The 23,785-nt window shown below is 39.6% G+C and overlaps 1 protein-coding gene across 3 annotated transcripts in view; it reads right to left on the bottom strand.

Moving 5' to 3' along the window:
• The window catches only part of LOC125461914 (uncharacterized), a 234,408-nt gene that overhangs the window by 148,336 nt on the left and 62,287 nt on the right, over window positions 1-23,785 (bottom strand). For all 3 annotated transcript variants that reach the window (XM_059653064.1, XM_059653065.1, XM_059653066.1), the window contains exons 7-9: window positions 12,744-12,890; window positions 11,203-11,349; window positions 3,662-3,775 (exon numbers count right to left, since the gene is read on the bottom strand). In XM_059653064.1, coding sequence (XP_059509047.1) covers window positions 3,662-3,775; window positions 11,203-11,349; window positions 12,744-12,890 — 408 coding nt within the window. The remainder of the gene's footprint in view (window positions 1-3,661; window positions 3,776-11,202; window positions 11,350-12,743; window positions 12,891-23,785) is intronic.

Below are 23,785 nucleotides of genomic sequence, written 5' to 3'. Positions count from 1 at the left end.
ACCTGCATCCCTAGATATCTTTATTCAGCAACACTCTCCAATACCTTGTGTATACATCCTGCCCTGATTTGCCATTCCAAAATGCAGCAACTCATTTTCATCCTTGTTCCACTGGCCCATCTGTTCAAGGTTCCATCATACTCAGACAACCTTCTTTGCTGTCCACTACACCTCCAATTTTGGTGTCATCTACAAACTTACTATCCATACCTTCTATGTTCACAAACAAATCATTAATATAAAATGATGAAAATTAGTGGCACACTACAGGTCACAGGGCTCCAGTCCGAAAAGCAACCCTCTGCCACCTTCTACCTTCAAGCGAGATCTGTATCCAAATGGCTAGTTCTCCCTACATTCCATGCTATCTAACCTTGCCAGCCAGTCTACCATGAGAAACCTTGTCAAATGGCTTACTCAAGTCCATGCAGATCATGTCCAGTGCTCTGCCTTCATTATTCCTCCTCACCACTTCTTCAAAAAACTCAGTCAAGTTACTGAGACACGATTTCCTATGCACAAAGCCTTGTTGATTATCCCTAGTCAGTCCTTGCCTTTCCAAATACATATATTCCTGTCCCTCAGGATTCCTTCCACCAACTTGCCCACCACTGAAGTCAGGTTTACCTGTCTATAGCCCCCCTGGCTTTTCTTTACCAACTTTCTTAAATACTGGCACCATGTTAGACAACCTCCAGTCTTCTAGGACCTCACTTGTGGTTCTTGAAGATACAAATATCTCAGGAAGGGGCCCAGAAATCACTTCCCTAGATTCCCACAGAGTTCTAGGGTACACCTGATTAGGTCTTGGGTATTTATCCACTTTTAATGCATTTTAAGACGTTCAGCACCTCCCCCTCTGAAATATGGGCATTTTTCAAGATGTCACTGTTTATTTCACCACGTTCTCTACCTTCCATATCCTTCTCCACAGTAAACACTGATACAAAATACTCAGTTAGTACGCCCTTCATCTCCACACATAGGCTACTATGTTAATATTTAAAGGGGTCCTGTTCTCCCCCTTGTTACTCTTTTGTCCTTAAATTTATTTGTCACAGAGACATATAGCATAGAAGCAAACCCTTCAGTCCAACTCATCCACATCAAGATATCCTAAATTCATCAGTCTCATTTGCTAGCATTTGGCCAATACCCCTCTGAACCCTTCCTATTTAATGGGCCCATCTGGACGATTTTTAAATATTGTAGTTGTACCAGCCTCCCTGGTAGCTCATTCCACATATGCACTACCCTCGGCGTGAAAAAGGTGCCCCTTAAGTCCCTTATAAATCTTTCCTCTCTCACTTTAAACCTATGCTCTCTAGTTTTGGAATATTCCATTACAAGAAAAAGACCTTGGCTATTCACCCTATCCATGCCTCATGATTTTATCCATCTCCAAGGTTATCCCTCAACTTGTGACACTTCAAGGAAAACAGCCCCAGCCTATTCAGTCTCTCCCTATAGCTCAAGCTCAGCAACACTGACAACGTCCTTGTAAATCTTTTCTGAACCATTTCAACTCTCACAACATCTTTCCTACAGTACAAAGACCAGAACTGATCACAGTATTCTAAAATTGGTCCAATAGTTCTCCTGTACAGCTGCAACATGACATCCCAACTCCTATACTCAACACTGACCAATAAAGGCAGCATACCAAATGCCTTCTTCTCTAATCTATCTAGCTGTGACTCCACTTTCCAGGAACTATGAACCTGTACCCCAAGGTCTCTTTGTCCGGCAACACTGCCCAGGATTTTACCATTAAGTGTATACACTCTGCCCTGATTTGCCTTTCCAAAATGCAGCACCTACATTAAACTCCATCAGCTACTCTTGGACCATTTGCCCATCCCGTTAAGCACCCCTTATACTTGGAGGTAATCTTCTTGCTCACTTCTTCGCTGCTCACTGCACCAGTTTTGGTGTCATCCGCAAACTTACTGACCATACTGCATATGTTCACATCCAAATCATTTCTTTAAATGACAAAAAGCAGTGGATTCAACACCAGTCCTTGCGACACCCCTTTGGCCACAGGCTTCCAGCCCAAAAAGCGAACTTCCACCACCACTTCTGTCTCCTACATTCAATTAGGTCCAATGTGCAAGAGTCCTTTGACCTATACTAAGAATCCTTGGCTACATATTGCAGCAGCAAAGGGAAAAGTCCAAAGTATAAACCAGATTTGAAATATTTATTGTGTGGCTTTAATTATTTAAGTGGGCGTATGTTGCTGTTATTCTATTCATTTATTATGTAAGGATAACATGTAACACTAAAAGCAAAAATATATTTTTCTTGTGCTTATTGCAAAGCTATTCATCAGCTATCTGAAATAGTCCAGACAACATGTACCAGTCTCTTTGCAGACACGAGAGCACAGCTGGAACTCAAAAGATTTAAACTATTTTAGAACAGTTGTTACATTAGATTAGGCCGTGCAATTAAAATTTCTTCCATTAGACCTTAAGCAGATAATCTTTTCTTGCCATTGTAACTATCTTTTTGCCTGTTTAACTTGACAATATATATCCAGTCTATGTGCAAAACAAAACTTGAAGTACTTACAAACAAAAAAAACACTTTTCCCTAAAACATTTAAAATTTTCCTGCATCAGGGAGTGAATAACTTGAAAAATAAACTGAAAGGAGGTTTCCATTTGCACATTTAGAAGTAAATTCCTGTGCCCCTAAACAAAAGCATTTCATCTATATTAAATGTTTCAACATGAAATATGAATTGCAACACCAGTAGATAATGTGGCATTGCCAAGGGCCCCAGAATTTTTGGTTTTCTTCCAAATTTGCCATGCAACATCCTAGATGTTCATGCAGCCAGCACGCCCCACCATTCCATTTAAGTCATAGATGATTGAGGCCCATGTGGGTCAGTGGGTGGAGCAGTCTACAGTAAATTCACAAAGTGTCAGCTTTGGCTTAGTCGGTAGCTCCCTTGCCTCTAATTCATAAATGTACGAGGTCAAGCTCCAAAATAGGACGGTGAATACAATGGCATTGGAGGTTCTGCCTTTTGACTAAAACGTTGAACTGAGGTCTCACCTGCATTCTCGGATGGACATATGAAATCCTATGGAGTTATTTTGAAGAAATTGAGCAGAGTTATCACCTCAGTCCAGAGCAGTATTTATTATTAACCAAAATCACAAAAACAGATTATCATTGTTATTGTAAAATCTTGCTGTGAGTAAATTGGCAGCCATATTTTCTATATTACAACAATCATTACTGTGTTCAATTGTTTGGTCTTTGATAGTGTACGCCTATTGACTGTTCTATGTTTTGTGTGTTGTTGGTCAAACCTGCGGGTGTGGTTACAAAAGGAACAGAACCTGAAAGTCAGCATATAGCAGCAGGTGCTCTAAAAGAAATTATAACAATGTCCGCTTCTCACATGGAATCTGGTGAGGGTCATCTCTGCATGATTTCAAGCTACAAAACACAATGGTGACTACATTTCAAAAAGTATTTCATTGGCTGTAAAGTTTCCCTGATATGTCCTGAGATCATGAAAGATGTTTTATAAATAAAGGTTATTTTTATCATTCAATCACTTGATATATTCAATTGATTACACAGTTAGCAATATAGCACCCTTGTAACATAACTAAAACTCTGGTTACAAGTTCAGTACCTGTTAGTAATTTGTTCAGAGGACTCTTGTTTCTGCTGAGGCTGTACAATCCGAGAAGTAACTGCAAACGGTGGATGTAGGAAATCTTCTTGCTTTTCATGAAGTGATGATATGCTGGCAAAGAAAGAAAAACAGATATATCTTAAAATTTTATACAACCATGTGATTAGTATTCTACACTCACTGCTCTATTAGCCGTTGAGAAAATATTCCCTCTTAACCTGTATGGCAATGGCTTATTATAACTGGCCTGAGTACCGTTTTCTCAAGGTGAAGAAAGTTGGCCATATTATCAGTTTGTCACCATTGGTTGTAATTCTCTTCCCTCTCTCTCCTTCCCTGTCAATGAAATATCAGATAATAGGCTTTGCCAAATTGCTCAAATATATGAATGAACACTTCCTCGCAATTGGAAATATGGCTTTCAGTAGCTCAAAGTTACCAAGAGCTGCAGATGCTGGAGTGAGTGTCAACACAGTGTGGAACTGGAGGAACACAAAACATCCCAACCCAAAACGTCAACTTTCCCACTCATCTGATGCTGCCTGATCTGCTGTGTTACTCCAGATCCACACTGTGTTGACTCTGGCTTTCAGTAATATTAGGTTGGATTGGTGAATTAGTGATCAGCTGTCTGAGCTCCCACTTAGATACCAGGAAGAGTAGTGTTCTCAAGAATCCTATGTAGCATTGTTTGAAAACACAGTAAAATTTACAGAGGATAGAATACATAAAATAGCATCACTCCAACAGGTAAATTATTTTGTTTAATCCTAGAGCAAATGTGTCACAGCAGAAATTACAATATTTCTATCAGATGATTCTTTCAGCATTACAGTTTTAGTGTTCAGTCAGTAATGCATTAATCAAGACCATTGTTATCATACAAACAAATAAAAATTATTGAGTGTCCATTTATTGGGATCTACTCTTAAAAGGTGCAGTCTAATTTGGACTCATTTTTATCAATCCAATGTTGTATGAGCAGAAATTTGTCATCGAGTCAACAATGGTCAGGTCCCTGCTTGAAAATAATTTACTTACAGGGAGCTGAATAATAAGGTGATACAAAAAAAGTAGCTCACCCTGTAGTTAAAAAAATCATCTTCTGTAGATGTACGAAAATGAAGAATTCGTACGTACAATCAAAAAGAATTAATACTTAAATAACCAACTACTTCTGGACAGCAAAGTTTAATTGGCCTGGAAGTAAACAGAAGGAATCAATTTCAACTCCTTTCAGCAGGGCAGCCATGGCCTGAAAATGTCACCAAATTGCCTATTTGTTGTTTACACCATCATCAGGCCATAAAAGGTAGGTGCAGATGTTGGCCAGTCAGCTCACCAAATCTGGTCCACCATTCAGTGAGACCATGGCAAATCTCCACTTTCAACTCTAACTCAACTTTTACCTCAACTCTACTTTCCTGCCTTTACCCCATAATCCTTGATTCCCTTGCTGATTAAAAATCTGTCTGTCACAGCCATCCATATACTTAATGGCTCAGCTTCAACAGCTCTGTATGGAAAAGAATCTCAGTGGTTCACTACCGTCTGAAGAAATTTCTCCTCATCTCCATCTTAAACGTGCAATCCTTATTCTGAGATTATGCCCTCTGGTACCAGCCACCCTTACAAGGAGAATCAACCTTTCCACATCAACCCTGTCCTCTCAATCTCCCATATTCCAACAAGTTCAGACCTAAAGAAAAGGAAGGGGAGTTGGAGACAGAAGCTGTTTGTACATTCGGAGAGATTAGCTCAAAATATAAAATGGCCACCAAAATGGCCACTTGTGGATGTGTAAATGGGCCCAGTGACGTCAATTACGCCAGAATTAAACGGTGCATGCACAGGTGATGTCGCAATGCTCTATCACACCAGTTACACGTGCACAGACAGCCTGCCTGAAACCAGATTTCAGGGACAAAAGCCAGGAATGGAGACAAACGCCAGGAAAGGTGGCATAGGTCATGAACTGGCAGGGGCCAGGCTGCTAGTTATGGTGAGCAATGGAAAGATAGCATCTCTGGGAGGAATTTGTACTGGCGGGTGCAGTTTGCTGACATCACAGAGGACAATCATCCTATTTCATGAAATGCCCAAGGGCTGGTTCTATAGACTATCCATCTGGTTTGAAGGCAGCTTTGCACTGCCTGGTTAAGTTCCTGCACCAATGCACTCCTTATACCATCTCTGTGAAACATAATGTTGTAATCATCAAATTAAGGACATATCATAGAAAATAGAATACTGACACGTGTTAATTTTCAGGGCCAAAAGTTGACTCTTGGAATCCATGCATAAATGATCTCTAAATATGATATTCTCACAAGTGGAATAATACTTACATTAATCAGTTTTATTTGAAACAGGGTAAAACACATTCAATTATGGTGAAATTCACTGCTTAAGGAAGAGCCTGAAACTTGTATCAATCCCCACTGCCACATCATTACTAAAGCATTTATTTATGAGTTTCTTAAGTGCAGTACAAAAACAGAAACATACTCAGAGCAATTTGTAAATGTTTCTCGGCACTTCAGAATGTATGAATTAAATTGAGCATACAAGTAAATGGAAAACATGAAATAAAACCAATCACGGAACATATTGAACATATTTCAACTTTTAGAATTCTATTAAAACTACTGAAGGCTCAGTCATAAATATTAACTGAGTTTCTGTGCCTGTGGACAAGGTGTGAAACACTCATCCATTTATTTAAGAAAAAAAGCTAACATAATGAAGCGCAAATGGAATCTTTGACTCATCCACAAACTATTCACCAGCACAAATGTTATAAACATTTCAACAACTATCCGTATTAATTGCATAGACACATTTACAGTGAAAATTTGCTTCCTTCTATCAGGAACTTTTAGTTTTTTTGAAATATCTAATATTCGACCTGAAAGCTAGTAATTAATTCCGATAACCAGAATCTTCAAGCATATTTGAAAACACAATACATTGCATGAAATAAAACCAAGTGAACTGCAGATGCTATACTACAGAAACAAAAACAGAAATTGCAGGAAACGCTCAGCAGATCTGGCAGCATCTGTGGAGAGAAATCAGAGTTAGCATTTCAGTTCCCATGACCCTTCTTCATTAAGCTGATTGTCAAAGGAAGAGTCAATTGCTTCTATTGAAACACAATGGCCTGGACTTTTTGGCATGTGAAATAGCAAAGAAAATTTCTGACAAGGGGTACAAGTTATAAGCTTAGGTGCCAAAAAGAGAGATTTCAGTTGTTTGTGTCAATGAATTATTCTGGCCTAATGAGATAGCACAAAACTGCTCAACTTCTTAAACTTTTCTCAGCAAAATCAAAGCTGGCAACAAATATGTTTTGTTACATTGGCAGCAGAACAAATGCATTGCAAACACACTTGGTTGGTCAATGTTTCTGGTGGTCACTGCTTCCTATCAGTTTGATTATGTGAGTTTATAATGCTGCCAGTTGCTAATTCCTAAGGGAATATACTCAGTTTGATTGACTGTGTCTTGCCAAGATACTGAAGTAAGACTTCATAAAGAGCTGCAGAGGATGCTTGATGCTAAAATTAAGGGAAAGAGCAAGAAAATTCAACTTCAGCAGTTCTTTTTGTGTTACTTTTCTATAAACAGAGTGTTGATTTTCCTTGATTTTATTACTCCAGTGAAGGGTAATTAAACTAAGTTGTTTTATGAAATTCAAACCAATGTTGTGATTTTTCAGGAATTTCACATTGGGTTATTTTCAACCTAACGTTTTTGAGAATTCAGCAGAATTGCCCTCTTTTACGTGGTTAAGCAATATTATTACTCTGGGATTTTCAATACCCATACTGTCCTTGACTAAACAAATTTAACATTCAAAGAATTATTTTAAATAATTATCCTTTCTGATTGATTATTTTGGCCACAGCAAATATGTAAAGACATCATATTAAGTTAGTCTTGTGCTTGTTCATCTTTTGTTTAATGAATTTTAAGCCATAGTGGATGATCAATAACAGATTTCTCATCTTCAGGTTTAAATGTTCTCGACCTTGTATATAGCTGCCTTAATAGAGGCTGTTCAAGGTGAGTCTGGAAATCTTCAGCATCATCCAATGGCTTAGTGCACTCTTCGTCTTGTGGAGGATGAGAAGCAAGAGGTGCAACTGGCGGAGGTGAAATTGACTCTTCTTTATCGTAAATCAAGGAAACACTGGTAAACACAGATTCAGAGATGCATCAAGGTGAATATTCATGTGGCCTAACTATGGAAATATATTGAAACGACAGATACACCATTGAAACCACAGCATTACTGCACAACACACTTCTAATGTCGTGTGCAATTGCACACATTTTCAGCAGTAACGAGAAGCAGTAATCTTCAATGATCAATCCCTTCCCAACTCAGTAATACTGAAACCAATCTCGAACTGTCCAGGCTGACATTGGTTAAATGCTGAACCAAAGGGATGATGCAGGAGGGAGGGTTTTGGATTCTTGGATAATTGGAGCTCTTTCTGGGGTAGGTGGGACCTCTACAAGCAAGATGGTCTTCACCTGAACCAGAGGGGTACCGATATCCTGGGGGGGAAATTTGCTAAGGCTATTCGGGTGGGTTTAAACTAATTCAGCCGGGGGATGGGAACCAAAATTGTAGTTCAAGTATACAAAAGGTTGAGAGTAGGGAGGTCCGAAATAAAGTTTCAGGGACGCAAAATGGCACCGTCAAGCAAGAAGTCGATTTGAAGTGTGTGTATTTCAACGCCAGGATGTTTGGGGACTCGTCAACTGAGGTAGTATGGGCTGAGGTTAGAAACAGGAAAGGAGAGGTCACCCTGTTGGGAGTTTTCTATATGCCTCCGAATAGTTCCAGAGATGTAGAGGAAAGGATAGCAAAGATGATTCTCGATAGGAGAGAGAGAGAGACAGGGTAGTTGTCATGGGGGACTTCAACTTTCCAAATATTGACTGGGAACACTATAGTTCGAGTACTATAGATAAGTCAGTTTTTGTCCAGTGTGTGCAGGAGGGCTTCCTGACACAGTATGTAGATAGGCGAACAAGGGGCGAAGCCACATTAGATTTGGTACTGGGTAATGAGCCCGGCCAGGAGTTAGATTTGGAAGTAGGTGAACACTTTGGTGATAGCGATCACAATTCTGTTATGTTTACTTTAGTGATGGAAGGGGATAGGTGTATACCACTGGGCAAGAGTTATAGCCAGGGGAAAGGCAATTACAATGAGATTAGGCAAGATTTATGGAGAATAGGATGGGGAAGGATACTGCAGGGGGTGGGCACATTAGAAGTGTGGAGCTTATTCAAGGAAAAGCTCCTGTGTGTCCTAGATAAGTATGTACCTGTCAGGCAGGGAGGAAGCTGTAGAGCACGGGAGCCATGCTTTACGAAGGAGGTGGAATCTCTGGTCAAGAGGAAGAAGGCAGCTTATGTTAGGACGAGATGTGAAGGCTCAGTTCGGGCACTTGAGGGCTACGAGGTAGCCAGGAAAGACCTAAAGAGAGAGCTCAGTAGAGCCAGGAGGAGACACGAGAAGGTGTTGGCGGATAGGATCAGGGTAAACCCTAAGGCTTTCTATAGGTATTTAAGGAATAAAAGAATGACAAAAGTAAGATAAGGGCCAATCAAGGATAGTAGTGGGAAGTTGTGTGGGGAGTCAGAGGAGATAGGGGAAGTGCTAAATGAAAATTTTTCAACAGTATTCACTCTAGAAAAAAAATAATGTTGTCGAGGAGAATACGGAGATACAGGCTACTGGGCTAGGTGAGATTGAGTTTCACAAGGAAGAGGTATTAGAAATCCTACAGAGGGTGAAGATAGATAAGTCCCCTGGGCCGGATGGGATTTATCCTCGGATCCTCTGGGAAGCCAGGGAGGAGATTGCCGAGCCTTTGGCATTGATCTTTAAACTCGTCATTGTCTACAGGAATAGTGCCAGACGACTGGAGGATAGCAAATGTGGTTCCCCTGTTCAAGAAGGGGAGTAGAGACAACCCCTGTAATAATAGACCAGCGAGCCTTACCTCAGTTGTTGGTAAAGTGTTGGAAAAGGTTATAAGGGATAGGATTTATAATCATCTAGAACAGAATAAATTGTTTTGGGATAGTTAGCACGGTTTTGTGAAGGGAAGGTCGTGCCTCACAAACCTTATTGAGTTCTTTTGAGAAGGTGACCAAACAGGTAGATTAGAGTAAACCAGTTGATGTGGTGTATATGGATTTCAGCAAGGCGTTCGATAAGGTTCCCCACGATAGGCTATTGTACAAAATGCGGAGGAATGGAATTGTGGGAGATATAGTAGTTTGGATCGGAAATTGGCTTGCTGCAAGAAGACACAGGGTGGTAGTTGATGGGAAACGTTCATCATGGAGACCAGTTACTAGTGGTGTACCGCAAGGTTCGGTGTTGGGTCCGCTGCTGTTTGTCATTTTTATAAATGACCTGGATGAGGGCGTAGAAGGATGGGTTAGTAAATTTGCAGACGACACTAAGGTCGTGGAGTTGTGGATAGTGACAAAGGATGCTGTAGGCTGCAGAGAGACATAGATAAGCTGCAGAGCCTGGGCTGAGAGGTGGCAAATGGCATTTAATGCAGATAAGTGTGAGGTGATGCACTTCGGTAGGAGTAACCGGAATGTGAAGTACAGGGCTAATGGTAAGATTCTTGGTAGTGTAGATGTGCAGAGAGATCTCAGTGTCCACGTACACAGATCCTTGAAAGTTGCCACGCAGGTTGACAGGGCTGTTAAGAAGGCATGCAGTGTTTTAGCTATTATTAATAGAGGCATCGAGTTGTGGAACCAAGAGGTTATGCTGCAGCTGTACAAAACTCTGGTGCGGCCACACCTGGAGTATTGCGTACAGTTCTGGTCACCGCAGTATAAGAAGGATGCGGAAGCTTTGGAAAGGGTGCAGAGGAAATTTACTAGGATGTTGCCTGGTATGGAGGGAAGGTCTTACGAGAAAAGTCTGAGGGACTTGGGGCTGTTTTCGTTAGAGAGAAGAAGGTTGAGAGGTGATTTAATTGAAACATATAAAATAATCAGAGGGTTAGACAGGGTGGATAGGGAGAGCCTTTTTCCTAGGATGGTGACGGCGAACATGAGGAGGCATAGCTTTAAATTGAGGGGTGAAAGATACAGGACAGATCTCAGGAGGTGGTTTCTTTACTCAGAGAGTAGTAAGGGAATGGAATGCTTTGCCTGCAACGGTAGTAGATTCGCCAACTTTAGGTACATTTAAGTCGTCACTGGATAAGTATATGAACGTATATGGAATAGTGTAGGTTAGATGGGCTTCAGATCGGTATGGCAGGTCGGCACAACATTGAGGGCCGAAGGGCCTGTACTGTGCTGTAATGTTCTATGTTCTAACATCTGTGTATAGATATTAAGTATTCATTCTGCTCATGCTTTTTGTAATAGTTAGCTGTTTTGAACATTGTAAGGATCTCGATTGTGGGACACAATTAAACTCCAGAAGAGGTTAGGAATTGTGTATTCTAAATTAACTCAACATTTCAACTTCCTGATACCTTATTGGAGTCTTTGGAAGATGTTTCTGGTTAACTTCAGCATCAGCCAGTGGCTTAAGATGTTCAGAGTGCTGTGAAGGATCTGGAACAATCGATGTGAGAAAGGCAGGCAGAACCAACTCTTCTTTTTCAGAAGCCAAGGAAACTCTGAAAAACAAAGGTACAAAGATGTATCATGATAAGCATTCCTGTGGCCTCACTCTAAATAGAAATGTACTGTATGGTCAAGACTTTAGCTCATTGGAATTGGTCACTCTCACAATCCACAAAATAATTCCTAAAATGAACCAACTCATTACTTATAAAAAGGACACAAAAACCTGAAAATGTGCAGTGGCATAAATAGCTTCAGTTTCCACTGGATGGATTGAATTCAAAACATTAATATCATTTCCATTAAAATTCTTTTCTCATCTGTCTATACATTCTGTAATCCGTTTCAATACTTTAGCATTTCCAATGCGCACCTTGGAATCCATTGAGTGCTTTGTACACCTTACAGTCTGAGAAAAAAACTAACCGAATTGGTCAAACTGCAAAGAAAACAATATTTCCAGCTAACCAGCATAGGGATTCAAGTTACTTTTAAACATTTGAGACCTTCATTATTTTGCTTTTAGTTTTTATAATTTTTATTTCGGAGCTGTGAACTGTGAGTGCAGAGCTGAAGGTGACATCTGGGCAGTGAGCAGCAGCTGGTTTAAAAATCAGAACAAGCAAAGTGAAATTTGCTCATGTGGCCAAGCCTAGAAGGTTGATAGCACGTTGATTCTTGTTCAAAGAACATTATGACTATTTCGGTTCTGGAGATGCATTATGTTCAAACAGATGACAGATGTTTGGATGTCAGCTGAGGCCTCATGGGGAGACTGGTGTCAAATAGCCTAATTGAGAGAATGTGGAAAACAAAAAAAAATCAGAAACCAAAGATGCACCACGTTTTTAAATGTTATTCAAAAATAATTGTTCTAGGAGTTGTGACCTTTTTATTAGTTTATCTGCTGGAACTATGTAACTATCATATCATGTTGCTCTCATGCAGCTTTTCTTTAAGAAATGTGCTTAACATTTTTCATCTAAAACAGGACTTGGGGAGATATTTCACACATGAATAAGTGTATTAACAAGGTTCACTTCCTGCTTTCCTGTGCATGTTAGTGAAAGCTTAAAGCTGAAGACAAGGGCAAATACATTCAAAGGTATGGAGAGCTGGGACTTGCCCATGAGTGATTAAAGAAAGAAGAATTGAATAGAAAAAAGATAAATGGTGTAAAGACAAAGAAAGTGCACGCTGTCATCTGCACAGCAATCATAGTATTAAATTTAAAAACATATTCACCATCTAATTCTTTGACAGCCCTTTCATGAACTACTCCTAATTATTTATATCTTCCTGCTCGAAAATCACTGCATCAGAGCAAAGACCAATTCCATTCACAGCCCCTCAAACAACAGAAATTAAGAACTATACTTCCAAAAGTCAGTGAATAACTCTTTTCTCAGATCCAAGTTTAAACTTTCTAAAGCCTATATGTAGATACCTTAATTGACTCTGCTCAAGTTGATTCTGGAGAAGTGTAGCATCATCTCGTGGCTTAGCAAGCTTGGCGAGCTTTGAAGGATGAGGAGCAACAGATGTAGGAAGAGGATGTGGAACTGGTTCTTTCCTTTCAGAAGCCAAGGAAGTACTGGGAAACAGAGATACAGAGATGTGTCAGGATGAACATTTTTGTAGCTTCACTTCAAAAACAAACTTCCTGTGTCAAAACGCTAGCTCACAAGAAATGGTCACTTTAACTTCTACCAAGACTGAAACCAGCTGTCATAAATAATGGAAAAGCACAATAAACTGACAGCATTTGAAAGACAAATACAAGTAAAATCTCAGCTAGAATTCTGGATGCGAGATTGCTCGCTGAGCTGGAAGGTTCATTTTCAGACGTTTCGTCACCATTCTAGGTAACATCATCAGTGAACCTCCGATGAAGCGCTGGTCTTATGTCCCGCTTTCTATTTATCTGGTTACGTTTCCTTGGGTTTGTAGCTACAAATCTTCTCAAAACTCGCTCAGCTAGAATACTGTGCACTATTCAGAGTACCACAATTTCAGAAGGATGTGAGCAGTTTGGAGAGGATGCAGAAGAGGCTTGAGAATGGTTCCAGGAATGAGAAATGTCAGTTAAAAAGATAGATTGAAGAGCTTGTGAATGTTTCCTTGTAGACGAGATGGCTAACCAGAGATTTGATAGCTGTTTTCAAAAGCATGAAGTGCTGGACAGAGTAGATAAACTGTAGAAGCAAATGATTGCAAATGCTAAATTCTGTACTGAAAACAACAAATGCTGGAGATCAGAGCAGGGCACACAACATCCATGGAGAGACAACAAACTGATGTTTTGAATCCAGATGACACTTCATCAGAGCTGAACTGTACCTTCTCATTAAATAATTGAGAATGAGACAGCACAAAGCAATTTGCAAAGGAAGCAAACACTATGCAATGAAGTGATATCCCAAAACCAGCCCAGCCTGTCTCTGCTTCCCTAACCTGTTCTTCCTCTCACCCATCCCTTCCTCCCACCTCAAGCCGCACCTCCATTTCCTACCTACCACCTCATCCCGCCTCCTTGACCTGTCCATCTTCCCTGAACTGACCTATCCCCTCCCTACCTATACCCTCCTCTCCACCTATCTTCTTTTCTCTCCATCTTCGGTCCGCCTCCCCCTCTCTCCCTATTTATTCCAGTTCCCTCTCCCCATCACCCTCTCTGATGAAGGATCTTGGCACGAACCGTCAGCTTTTGTGCTCCTGAGATGCTGCTTGGCCTGCTGTGTTCATTCAGCTCCACACTTTGTTATCTACTATGCAATGAAATTCCTTTTCTCAGAGCGAATAGCTATGAGGCATTCAAGAAGGTATTAGATAATTATTTGAAGAGGGGCAACATTTAGAACTTTAGGGACAACAGGAGAATGGCACCTAGTCTTAATATTCATTTAGAAAGCCAGTGCAGACGTGATGGGCTATCCAGCTTCCTTTTGCATTCTAATTGTTTTGTGATCAAGAGTTTTAGCAGATGCATCTCATCTAATATATTCACCTTACTCTTATTCAAACTCCGCTTGGTCAGTTGACAACTGCTAACATTTTCTACTTTTGTCATAGAGTCCAACAACATGGAAACAGATACTTTGGTCCAACTAACCCTGGCAGAACATGTTCCCAGACTGAACGAGTCCCACTTGCCTGCACTGGCCCATCCAAACCCCTCTCATTCATGTACTTATCAAAACTTTTTTTTAAAACATTGTAACTGTACCTGCCCCTACCACTTCCTCTGACAGTTTGTTCCAGATGAACTACTCTGTGTTTAAAAAAAAGAGTTGCCCCCATGTCCTTTTTAAATCTCTCTCCTCTCACCTTAAAAAATGCCCATTAGTTTTGAACTCCCCCACCCTAGGGAAAAGAACTGTGTAATTCGCCCTAGGTCCCTCATGGTTTTATAAACCCAAATAAGGGAACCCCTCAAATTCCTATGCTCCAGTGAAAAAAGTCCCAGCCTTTCTGCATGTTCTGCAGATTTTTTCATCTCTCTACTTATCCTGCCAGTTTTGATCACAGTAAATCTTATCATTACTGTTATGTATCTTAGAAACCATCTGCCATTTTGTACTTGTTCCAAACTGAGGAAGCATTTTATGTCAAGTGCTGAAATTGCAAGGTTAAACAGACCTGGGTATTTGGTTTCTTTCATGTCCCTTGATAAGCTGGGGACCGCATGAGCTACAAAATGATGTAAGAAGTACAGGAGACACATATCTCACCATCCCCTAATATCATACTTGGCTTAGTAGTAGCATTCTTCTCACTGATTCAGATGGGCTGTTGGTTCAAGCTTCTTTCACGACACCTGAACATAAATACTTGTCTGACACTTCAGTTTATAAGGCAGAATGATTGCCTGACCTTGCAGAACTGAGGAGCTGCAGCAGGATAACAGCTTGGCACCAACATTATAACTGGGATTAAAAAAGCAAAAGCACTTCATTGGCTTTGACATCTCTTGTGGTCATGAAAAGCATTTTATAAATTGAAGTTTTTTTACAGTATAAATTACCTCTAATGGAGAGATTCACTATCAACAATAGTTAATAGTTCTTCACTTTTACAATTTGCTGGTGGAATGTTAGTGAGACCTAAATCTTACCTTTGAGTGGTCAGAGCCATTCCCAGGAGCTATTTCCAAATTGCACCAACACCCAACAACCCCACCCCAGCCTTTGAAAGAGCTGTTGGGTTTGACTATACCGTAAACAGCAGGCGAATTCTCCAAGAGTTCCTTGGAAACAACACCACTCAATCAGATTACATGGTCACTTTAGCCACGGTTGTTTGGAAATTTGCTTGGGTAATTTGGCTGCTGAGTTTCTCTGCATTACTACAGGAAGTACAATACATGGCCTGTAACATGCTCAGCAATCAATGAGGATGTAAATCATGTTCTTTTTCCTTTCCCTTCATCTCTTTACTTTGAGCTTTTATGCCGTGCCTTCTAATCTAGGCTAGCATTCTCAGAGGTTAGAAACAATGCTTTTTGAAATATTAATTCCTCAAAGGGTGGAAATAATATCTCCATGTTGAAACATTAAACTGGCATTCCCTTTATATGATCAAGTGTCATGGAGAAAAGCTGAAGTCTCCGAGAGATTGCTCAAATAAATCCTAGACAGCATTTCTTAAGCAAAACAATACTGTCCAAAGCACCCTAACTGAGCATTCATGTTTTGGGATCATTCTGTGTTCAAAACGGGTGCTGCATTTATTTCCAAAATAGCCACAGCACATTTGAGTGATTCATTAAGTGAGCAGTGGCATAGTGGCTAGCCTGCTGTCTCACAACACCAGAGACCAGATTCAATTCCACCCTCGGGCTACAGACCCTGTGTCTGTGCCAGTTTCCTCCAGGTGCTCTAGCTTCCTCCCTTGGTCAAAGGCGTGCAACTTAGGTGGAGTGTCATTGCTAAATTTTGCCCCACGTATCTAGGGATGTGCAGATTAGGAGGGTTACAGGAAGAGAGATTACTCTTTGGCAGGTTGGTGTAGATCTGATGGGTTGAATGGCCTGCTTCCACATTGTACGGATTCTATGATTACTTTAAAGCACTTTGAACCATTTTTTGAGAAGAAATGGAACAAAATAGAACATCAAGAGAGTCAGCTATTCCTTCATCCAGTCTCAAAAACTGACGTAAATAGCTAAACCTGTTGTTATATCATCCATATTTCTCAAGCATGGTTTGGTGAATGGAACCCCCAAAGTCTGTCTCTGTACAGCTTTAGTAGGCAAATGAAAGAAAATGTCCCTTCTCCAATCTTCTAGTAACTGCTTTTGAACTTATATGATAGCTTAGAGCAGGCCATGATCAGATTGGGAAGTTATGCACACAACTTGTAATTACAAGTGGCTAATCATCTGTAGCCTATGCTGTACCATCAGTAAAGCAATCATAGGTCATCAAATATTGCATCTATTCTGCGAATTCAATTGTCTGACAGAGAGTTGGGTATTGACTCTGAGCTGAATGGCCTCTTTCTGTACCATAATAATTCTGACTCTATTACAAACTAGAACTGTAAAGTAATTAATGAAATTGATGTGCTGAATGTGCACTAACAAATATGCAGATAAAAGTGATATGTACGTAAATCCTGTCCGAGCTTAGTGAAGGATTTGAAACTAATTTAGTCCAGAGGACAAAAATACTTCTGAACAATTAATCCACAAGGAATGTTGATCTCTGAGTGAAGTAGTCAAAGATTACAGTCCATGAACTATTCAGATTCCTGTGTCAATGAGGGTCTGTTATACTGCGTGTCAGTTAATTATCTAGAAGAGACACCCTATTCATTTTTTTTTCCAAACTAGTTTCGAGCCTGACCTCCTGGACATTTTTTGTGGCACAAAAAGACATTAATCTGTACAGTATCAGTTAAATTAGCTTCTAGAATCTCAGCAACTCCCCACTATTTTCCCCGAGAATCAGTTCTATTGGGACGGCTTTGCAGTGGAAACAGAAACAAGAGGCCAGGGGTGTTACTGAAGTCGTAACAAACAACGCTTGCCATCCAACACAAGAAACAGCAGGTTAACACTCAATCCAGAAATTCTTGCTTTTGGAAAAATACAACCATGTGCTGTACTGATCTAAAATTTAGCACCAAAGCAGCTAACACCAAAGCTGCAGCCAACTTCATTAGTAGTTCCTTTGGCATCAATAACATTCCATAATAATAGTGCTATAGCTAATTGAAAATTTACTTCCATTTAATAACATATGGTTTTTGAAAAGACAGTGGTTTTGACAAGACCTATTTACCAGCTTCATTGCACCATGGGAGAAATCAAAACTTTATGAAATACTTGTTGTATTTTAAGCAGATCATCCAAAAATGCTAAATAAAGTACACTCCAAAAAATCTTTAATGCAGACCAGGCAGAGGAACACGTGTCGCTTTTGCTGCGAAGGCAGAAGAGGTCTGCAGCAAAAAGGTGATCCTAGTCATCATTGCTTGAGATGTCACCAAAATCTGACCACTAACCCATCATGATTGTATGGGCAACAACAGTACTCCAAGGTACAAAGAATTTGCACAGATGTGTCTGCCAGGGTCCATTTGTGAACTCTTGTAACAATGGTGGATTTGCAGTGGGACAGAGTCAACCTGGGAATCCTAGTGAAGAATCTACACGCAGGTCGACAAGACACATGGAGATCACGGGTCATCTGTCAATGTCTGTGATTTGTTGAAGAAAGTTCATATTAGCTAAGTACCATGGTTGGTTCAGAAAATTTCCTGTCACTGATGTCATTTTGGCAGCACCATGTGTAACTAGCCAGCCCTTTTTGGGATACCCTACGTTCACCCCAAGTGGGGAGGGAGCTCACAAAAGGTGCCTGAGAAACAGGCTGTCCCATTTTTCTGTGAATGGAGAACCACATCCTGTGGAACCACCATCTTTGCAATTTCAGTCACATCATCTCAAAGAAGTAGAGCGGCGGCAAAAATGGAAAGAAAAGGATGAAAATGCTAAACTCTAGACCTCACTACATTAATAGGCCATCCTGCATTACATATCTAAAGACTCTGGATCAAAATCAGCATGAAAACCATGTGAAAACTAATGGAAGAAACTCAATGGCTGTAAGAAGGCCTCAACAGAGGGACAACTGTTGCTTATGACTCAGCTTCCAATGACTGAGAAAGATCTGAGATTCTGGACATTTAATCTTCTACACATCTATTTCAACATGATTTTATTCTAACTGAAGCATACTTGTCCAGGAAAAAAATGCAATGTACTTATCAGTCACTGCACTAGCATCAGTATGCAGGGTTGATTCAAATCAACAATGGCAAATCATGGAGCATTGGCATGGAATTTCAAATTTGCATTCTTTGCAAATGGACACCTTGCTGGGCGAGTACATTTGTAACACAAGGCCTCATGCCAATGGTATGTCAAATGTAAAGGGTCAAGACTGCTATTTGAACAAGGGACAGCAATGGCAGGAAAACATTGGTAACCAACAATGGTGATCACCAAAAGTAAAACTACCTTAAAATGCTCAAAATGCTCTCTGTAGTTTAGTTTAGAAGAAAAATCTCTCACATAACTCAATTGCCTGTGTTTTTAGTTTAACTGATTACAGTCTACTTTTAATTAATATCACTGTAACAGGTTATCTGGCCATTTTATTTATTGCTGTACGTGGAATCATGTTGCATGCAGACTGAATTCCATTTTACCCTCCAAATGACAACACAAATTACCCTTCAAAACTGATTTGCAGCATGAAAATTTTGGGATGTGTAAGGTCATGAAAGATGTTATATAAATCTCATTAAATTCAAAATTTCAATTCTAACTGTCCAACATTTTACAACTTTGCCACAGAATCCCATCTTGATTAGTCTAGATTTAACCAATGAAGTTGAACACAGTTAAAGAAATTCCCCACCCACCATTATGCTGCATTGACAACCTAGGGATCACACTGCTTGAAAAATACATTAAAATACATTTCTTTCATTCACTTGATTCCTCTATACATAGGTAGCAAGGAGACTCATTCCTAAAGTCTCTCAATCATATATAATCACTGTCACATCCACTGTTCAGGCAAGAGCAATGGGGGGAAGTTTAGGTTTCCAAAACTCCCACCAATCTTTTAATTAAACTCTGCAGTCATTTCCTGTTCATTGAGAAAACATGTAATATAAATAAAATGAATCTCTAGTCATTTTGTTGTTCTTTTTCAAACATCCCACTGTGCTACTAACACACAGTCTGCCTCCCTTTAAGAATGTTTACATAAATATTCTGCTTTTTCCCCCCCTCGAGTACAATTAGATATGTCTCCAACTTCCAGGCTGACGTAAGGGCTATAGAATTTACAAGTCTATTGCTCATGTTATTATCACCCATAAAGGCTGAGCCCCTCACAGAGTAAAAGAAAAGTATATTGTACAGCATCTCTATTCATTTTAGTAACTCCTCACAGCAAGTTTATTGACCCAGGAAACTTGAAGTGACCAGTTTCTAAATTTCCATGAAATGTATGCAAGACCTAATTCCATTTGCAGTTACTACTTCAAGCTTAAGTGATCAGCAAGACTGATCATCATAATATGATCTGTCACATTGCACCACTGGGACTAAATGTACTGAAGCGGACTGAAGTCTGCAAATTTTTGTTACATCAGTTTCATGTTGCAATTCTGTTTTACAAGTTCAAATATCCATTGAAGATAGACATAGGCACATTATTCTACTTACGTAGACAGAAGTAAGTCAGTTGCGTTGTATTTGAAGTTAAAAATCTTTTCACAATGGACACTGAAGATGTAGTGGGTCTCACAGCATGTTGCCCACAAACTGTAATGAATTCCAAAAGCTAATATTGTAACATTGCACAAGTGTATCACTGCTATAAATGACAGAGAGGAGCACTTAAAGTCTGCCCACTAATAATTTGTGGAGTTCACATTTGAAGCCACTATTCCTCAATGAAGTGCATTGAGGAGTGACTCACACAAAAGACTACTGGTTATAAAACGCAGACTTCCTACTGAGGCTCCTCCCTATTGCATTGTCATAAAAGGTCAGTATCTGACTGACAACCAACAAGTGCATTTCAGACATCTAAAACTGCTGGCAGACTGTGGGAGGCAGGGTGGTCAGCTGGATTCAACTTCATATAGTACTCATAGATTGGGCCCACCCATTTCAATTTAGTTCACAGCTGAAGATTCAGATGAAAAGCTCACGTTTACTCAATCTTGTAAAGCTCTCAAATTACAGTCGCGGCATTTGCTGTTTTACATGTTTGTACCTTTCACCCTTTTAGTGAAATTATTTCACTATGCTTTAAACGTGCCCAGACATCAAATGCCTATTTGATTTTATTTACTGTTATGATACAAGAAAAATTAAAAATGCTTTTCACACTATTAAATTTTAATAGTTTCTGAAATAAAAAATCTCACTGTTTAAAATAAACAAAGTCAAATAGCATAATAACCAATCATGGTAAATTTGCAATGCACTATGCTATGTGATGGGGCGTAGCTTTAGTTAATATGACACTGAGCTCTGATTTCAGCTGTGTTTTTATTGAGTTAGACACGTGTTAGAAGAGAGGTGCACAAAAATCTGAAGTTATCATTGAACAACCTCAAGATTGCAACTAAGTTATTTATTCTCAGAATGACTCGATTTTGAGAATTATTTCTCGTCACTAATTCTGCGTTACAGTTCTCATCAGACCAACTAAACTGCAGATGAGTTATGAGGGAAATAATTATGCTGATATTGAAAGCTGGGAAAGGTTTAATTCCAGATTTACAGAAGTGAATAAAGTGAAACTTGAATATGACATAGTGAATCTCATTGTACCAGAAAGATGGAAAACACATACTCCGTGATTCAGCCTGACTGATTCAGACAGACACTTACCTACAGAGAAACTTGAAAAGTATATGGTTGGAAACACATTTTACTGCATTCAAATTACAGACCTTCTGGCAGTTATTACAAGGACAATTTATTGTCAGAAGGTCTACGAAAGTTTCAGTGAAGACAAGGATCATATTTTCAATTAAAACTCCGAGTTCAGTTAAATTCACATATGAACTGCTTTTAGAAGGAAAGTGAGGTAAACATATTTATTTGTGGCTGCAGGATATCTGGCAAATGACAATTGACTGAAGTTATACTGTGGAAAATTGTACCGACTAATCTGCGCAATGATCATTTTTCAGGCAACATCTGAAAGCCTATTGCAATATTTAAGAATCTAACAATCCATGCTTTTACCAATAATACAGTTTCCTCATTCTTTGCTAAGCACAATTGCACATTAATTCTTAGTTAATCATTGCTGGAGATGTTACATTGTTGTCTGTGACCAAGTAGACATTTAGCTTTAAAGCTACTTCAAAACAACAAATAATTTTTTTGAAATTCGTAATTAAAATAGAATTCTCACTGGATTTTCTCACAAAAAGCCTTATGTTCTGAATATTCCACTGTTTTGAAAATAATTTTATTTGATAACTAGTGAAAAAATTTTTAATGTATTTGTATAAAATATGTTTGTTCATTACTTTAAAAAGAGATACAATCCAAAGATTTTTACTCCCTTTAAAATGGCTGAGAAACTTCAAGTAAAGTTTCAAATTACGCATTTAAATGTCAATTTCAAAGGATCTAATCTCGAAGGCAAAATAACCTTGAACAGAAACCCTGACTTTTTTTCTTCAAAAGGGTTGACTGTCAAAAACTTTGTCTCCTTTTCTCTAAAGTAGGGATGTTATGCTTCATTTATACAGGGCACCGTCGTCTAGGCTAGTAGACAATGTTGGTCACCTTTTTTTAAGAAGGATCTTGAAGGTCTCAACAGTGTCGCTATGGAGAAGGTGCTTCCTCGAATGGGAGTATCTCCAACTGGAGTCACTGTTTAAAGACCAGGGGTTGCCCATTTAAAACCAAGATGAGGTGAAATACTTTCTTTGATGGCCGTGAGTCCTTGGAAATCTCTTCTTGAAAGATGGTGGAAGCAGAACCCCTTGAAATTTTTCCTAAAAAGGTAGATGGAGATAGAATCTGGTTGAACCAGAGTTTGAAAGGTTTTCAGGAGTTGATGGGGAGGTTGATTTGAGGCTACAATTATCTAAATAATTATCTAAATAAATGATCTAATTGATTGACAGAGCAGGGTCAAAGGCTGAATGGTCTAATCCAGCTCCTAGTTTGAATGTTTGTAAAGGTGGGAGTGGGTGGCATTAGTGGAGACAGTGGGGTTGAGGTCATGAAGGACTCAAACAGAGATCTGAGGTCAGACCAAAGGTACAGAGATGCGAAGTGGGAAGTGCCTGGTATGCTGGTTGTGGAATGGAGTATGGGTGATGGGAACAGACTGTCAAGATAGATGAGTGGCCGAAAGAGCAGGATCAACATCCCATGGGTCAATTTCAGGGTGTTAGCTGGTAAAAGGAAAACATTCCCAGTTACAGGTGGAGGTCATTTGAAAGGGAGATCCAGTCCGAGATTAGGAAAATCTCATATGACAGGTCATGGGGTTTAACAGCAATTTTCAGGATTATGTGGAGCGTGTCCACAAAAGAAGGGGAATTTCAACTAGGACAGTGTAGGCTAGGGGAAGAGAGGACATTTCTAAGTAGATAGTGACAGGATATTGTGTAAAAAGCAGTTAAGAGGAATGTTGCGAGGATCAGGATAAGCGTGAAAGTGACTTGAAGGCAACAGTAATTTTGGTCTTTATTGCAGTGGGGATGTTGTATTAAAATATGGAAATCTTGCTCCAATTGTACAAAACATTGGCAAGACCACACATAGATTACTGTCCATTGTTCTGGTCTCTTTACCTAACAAGAGATATAGGTGTATTGAAAGTTTGTAGAAGGTACACTCAGCCGATTCTGCGATGAAAGTGTTGTCTCACAAGGAAAGATTGGACAAGTTGGGATGACCCTGTTTGGAGCTGGGAAATGAGAGATGATTTTATTGAAATACATAAGATTTGAGGGAGCTGAACAGGTTAGATGCCAAGAGGATATTTCTGCTTATGGGGATGACTAGTACTAGAAGGCACAATTTAAAAATAAGATGCCTTTCATTCCAGATGGAGATAATCATTGAATCACACAGTACAGAAGAGGCTCTTCAGGCCACCAAGCCTATACCACTAAAAAACAGAATACATACACCAATCCCACTTTCCCACACTTGGATCACAGCTTGAAGTGCCATAATGTTCAGGTGCTCATACCAGTTACTTGTTAAAGGCTGTGAGTTATCCTACCTCAACAAACCACCCAGGCAGTGCATTCCAGACCTTTATCATTTATGGGTGAAACCGTTTTTTCTTAAATTCCCTCTAAACCTCCTGTCTTTCACTTTGAAATTATGATCCCCTATTATTACTGACCCTTTGGCTAAGGGGAACAGCTGCTTCCTATTCACCCTGTCCATGCCCCTCAAATTTTACACACAACTAT

This window comes from Stegostoma tigrinum, chromosome 20 (genome assembly GCF_030684315.1).
Source record: "Stegostoma tigrinum isolate sSteTig4 chromosome 20, sSteTig4.hap1, whole genome shotgun sequence".
Lineage (NCBI taxonomy): Eukaryota > Metazoa > Chordata > Chondrichthyes > Orectolobiformes > Stegostomatidae > Stegostoma > Stegostoma tigrinum.
The sequence above is the reverse complement of the archived record's forward strand: the minus strand, read 5'-3'. Positions and strand labels throughout refer to the sequence as shown.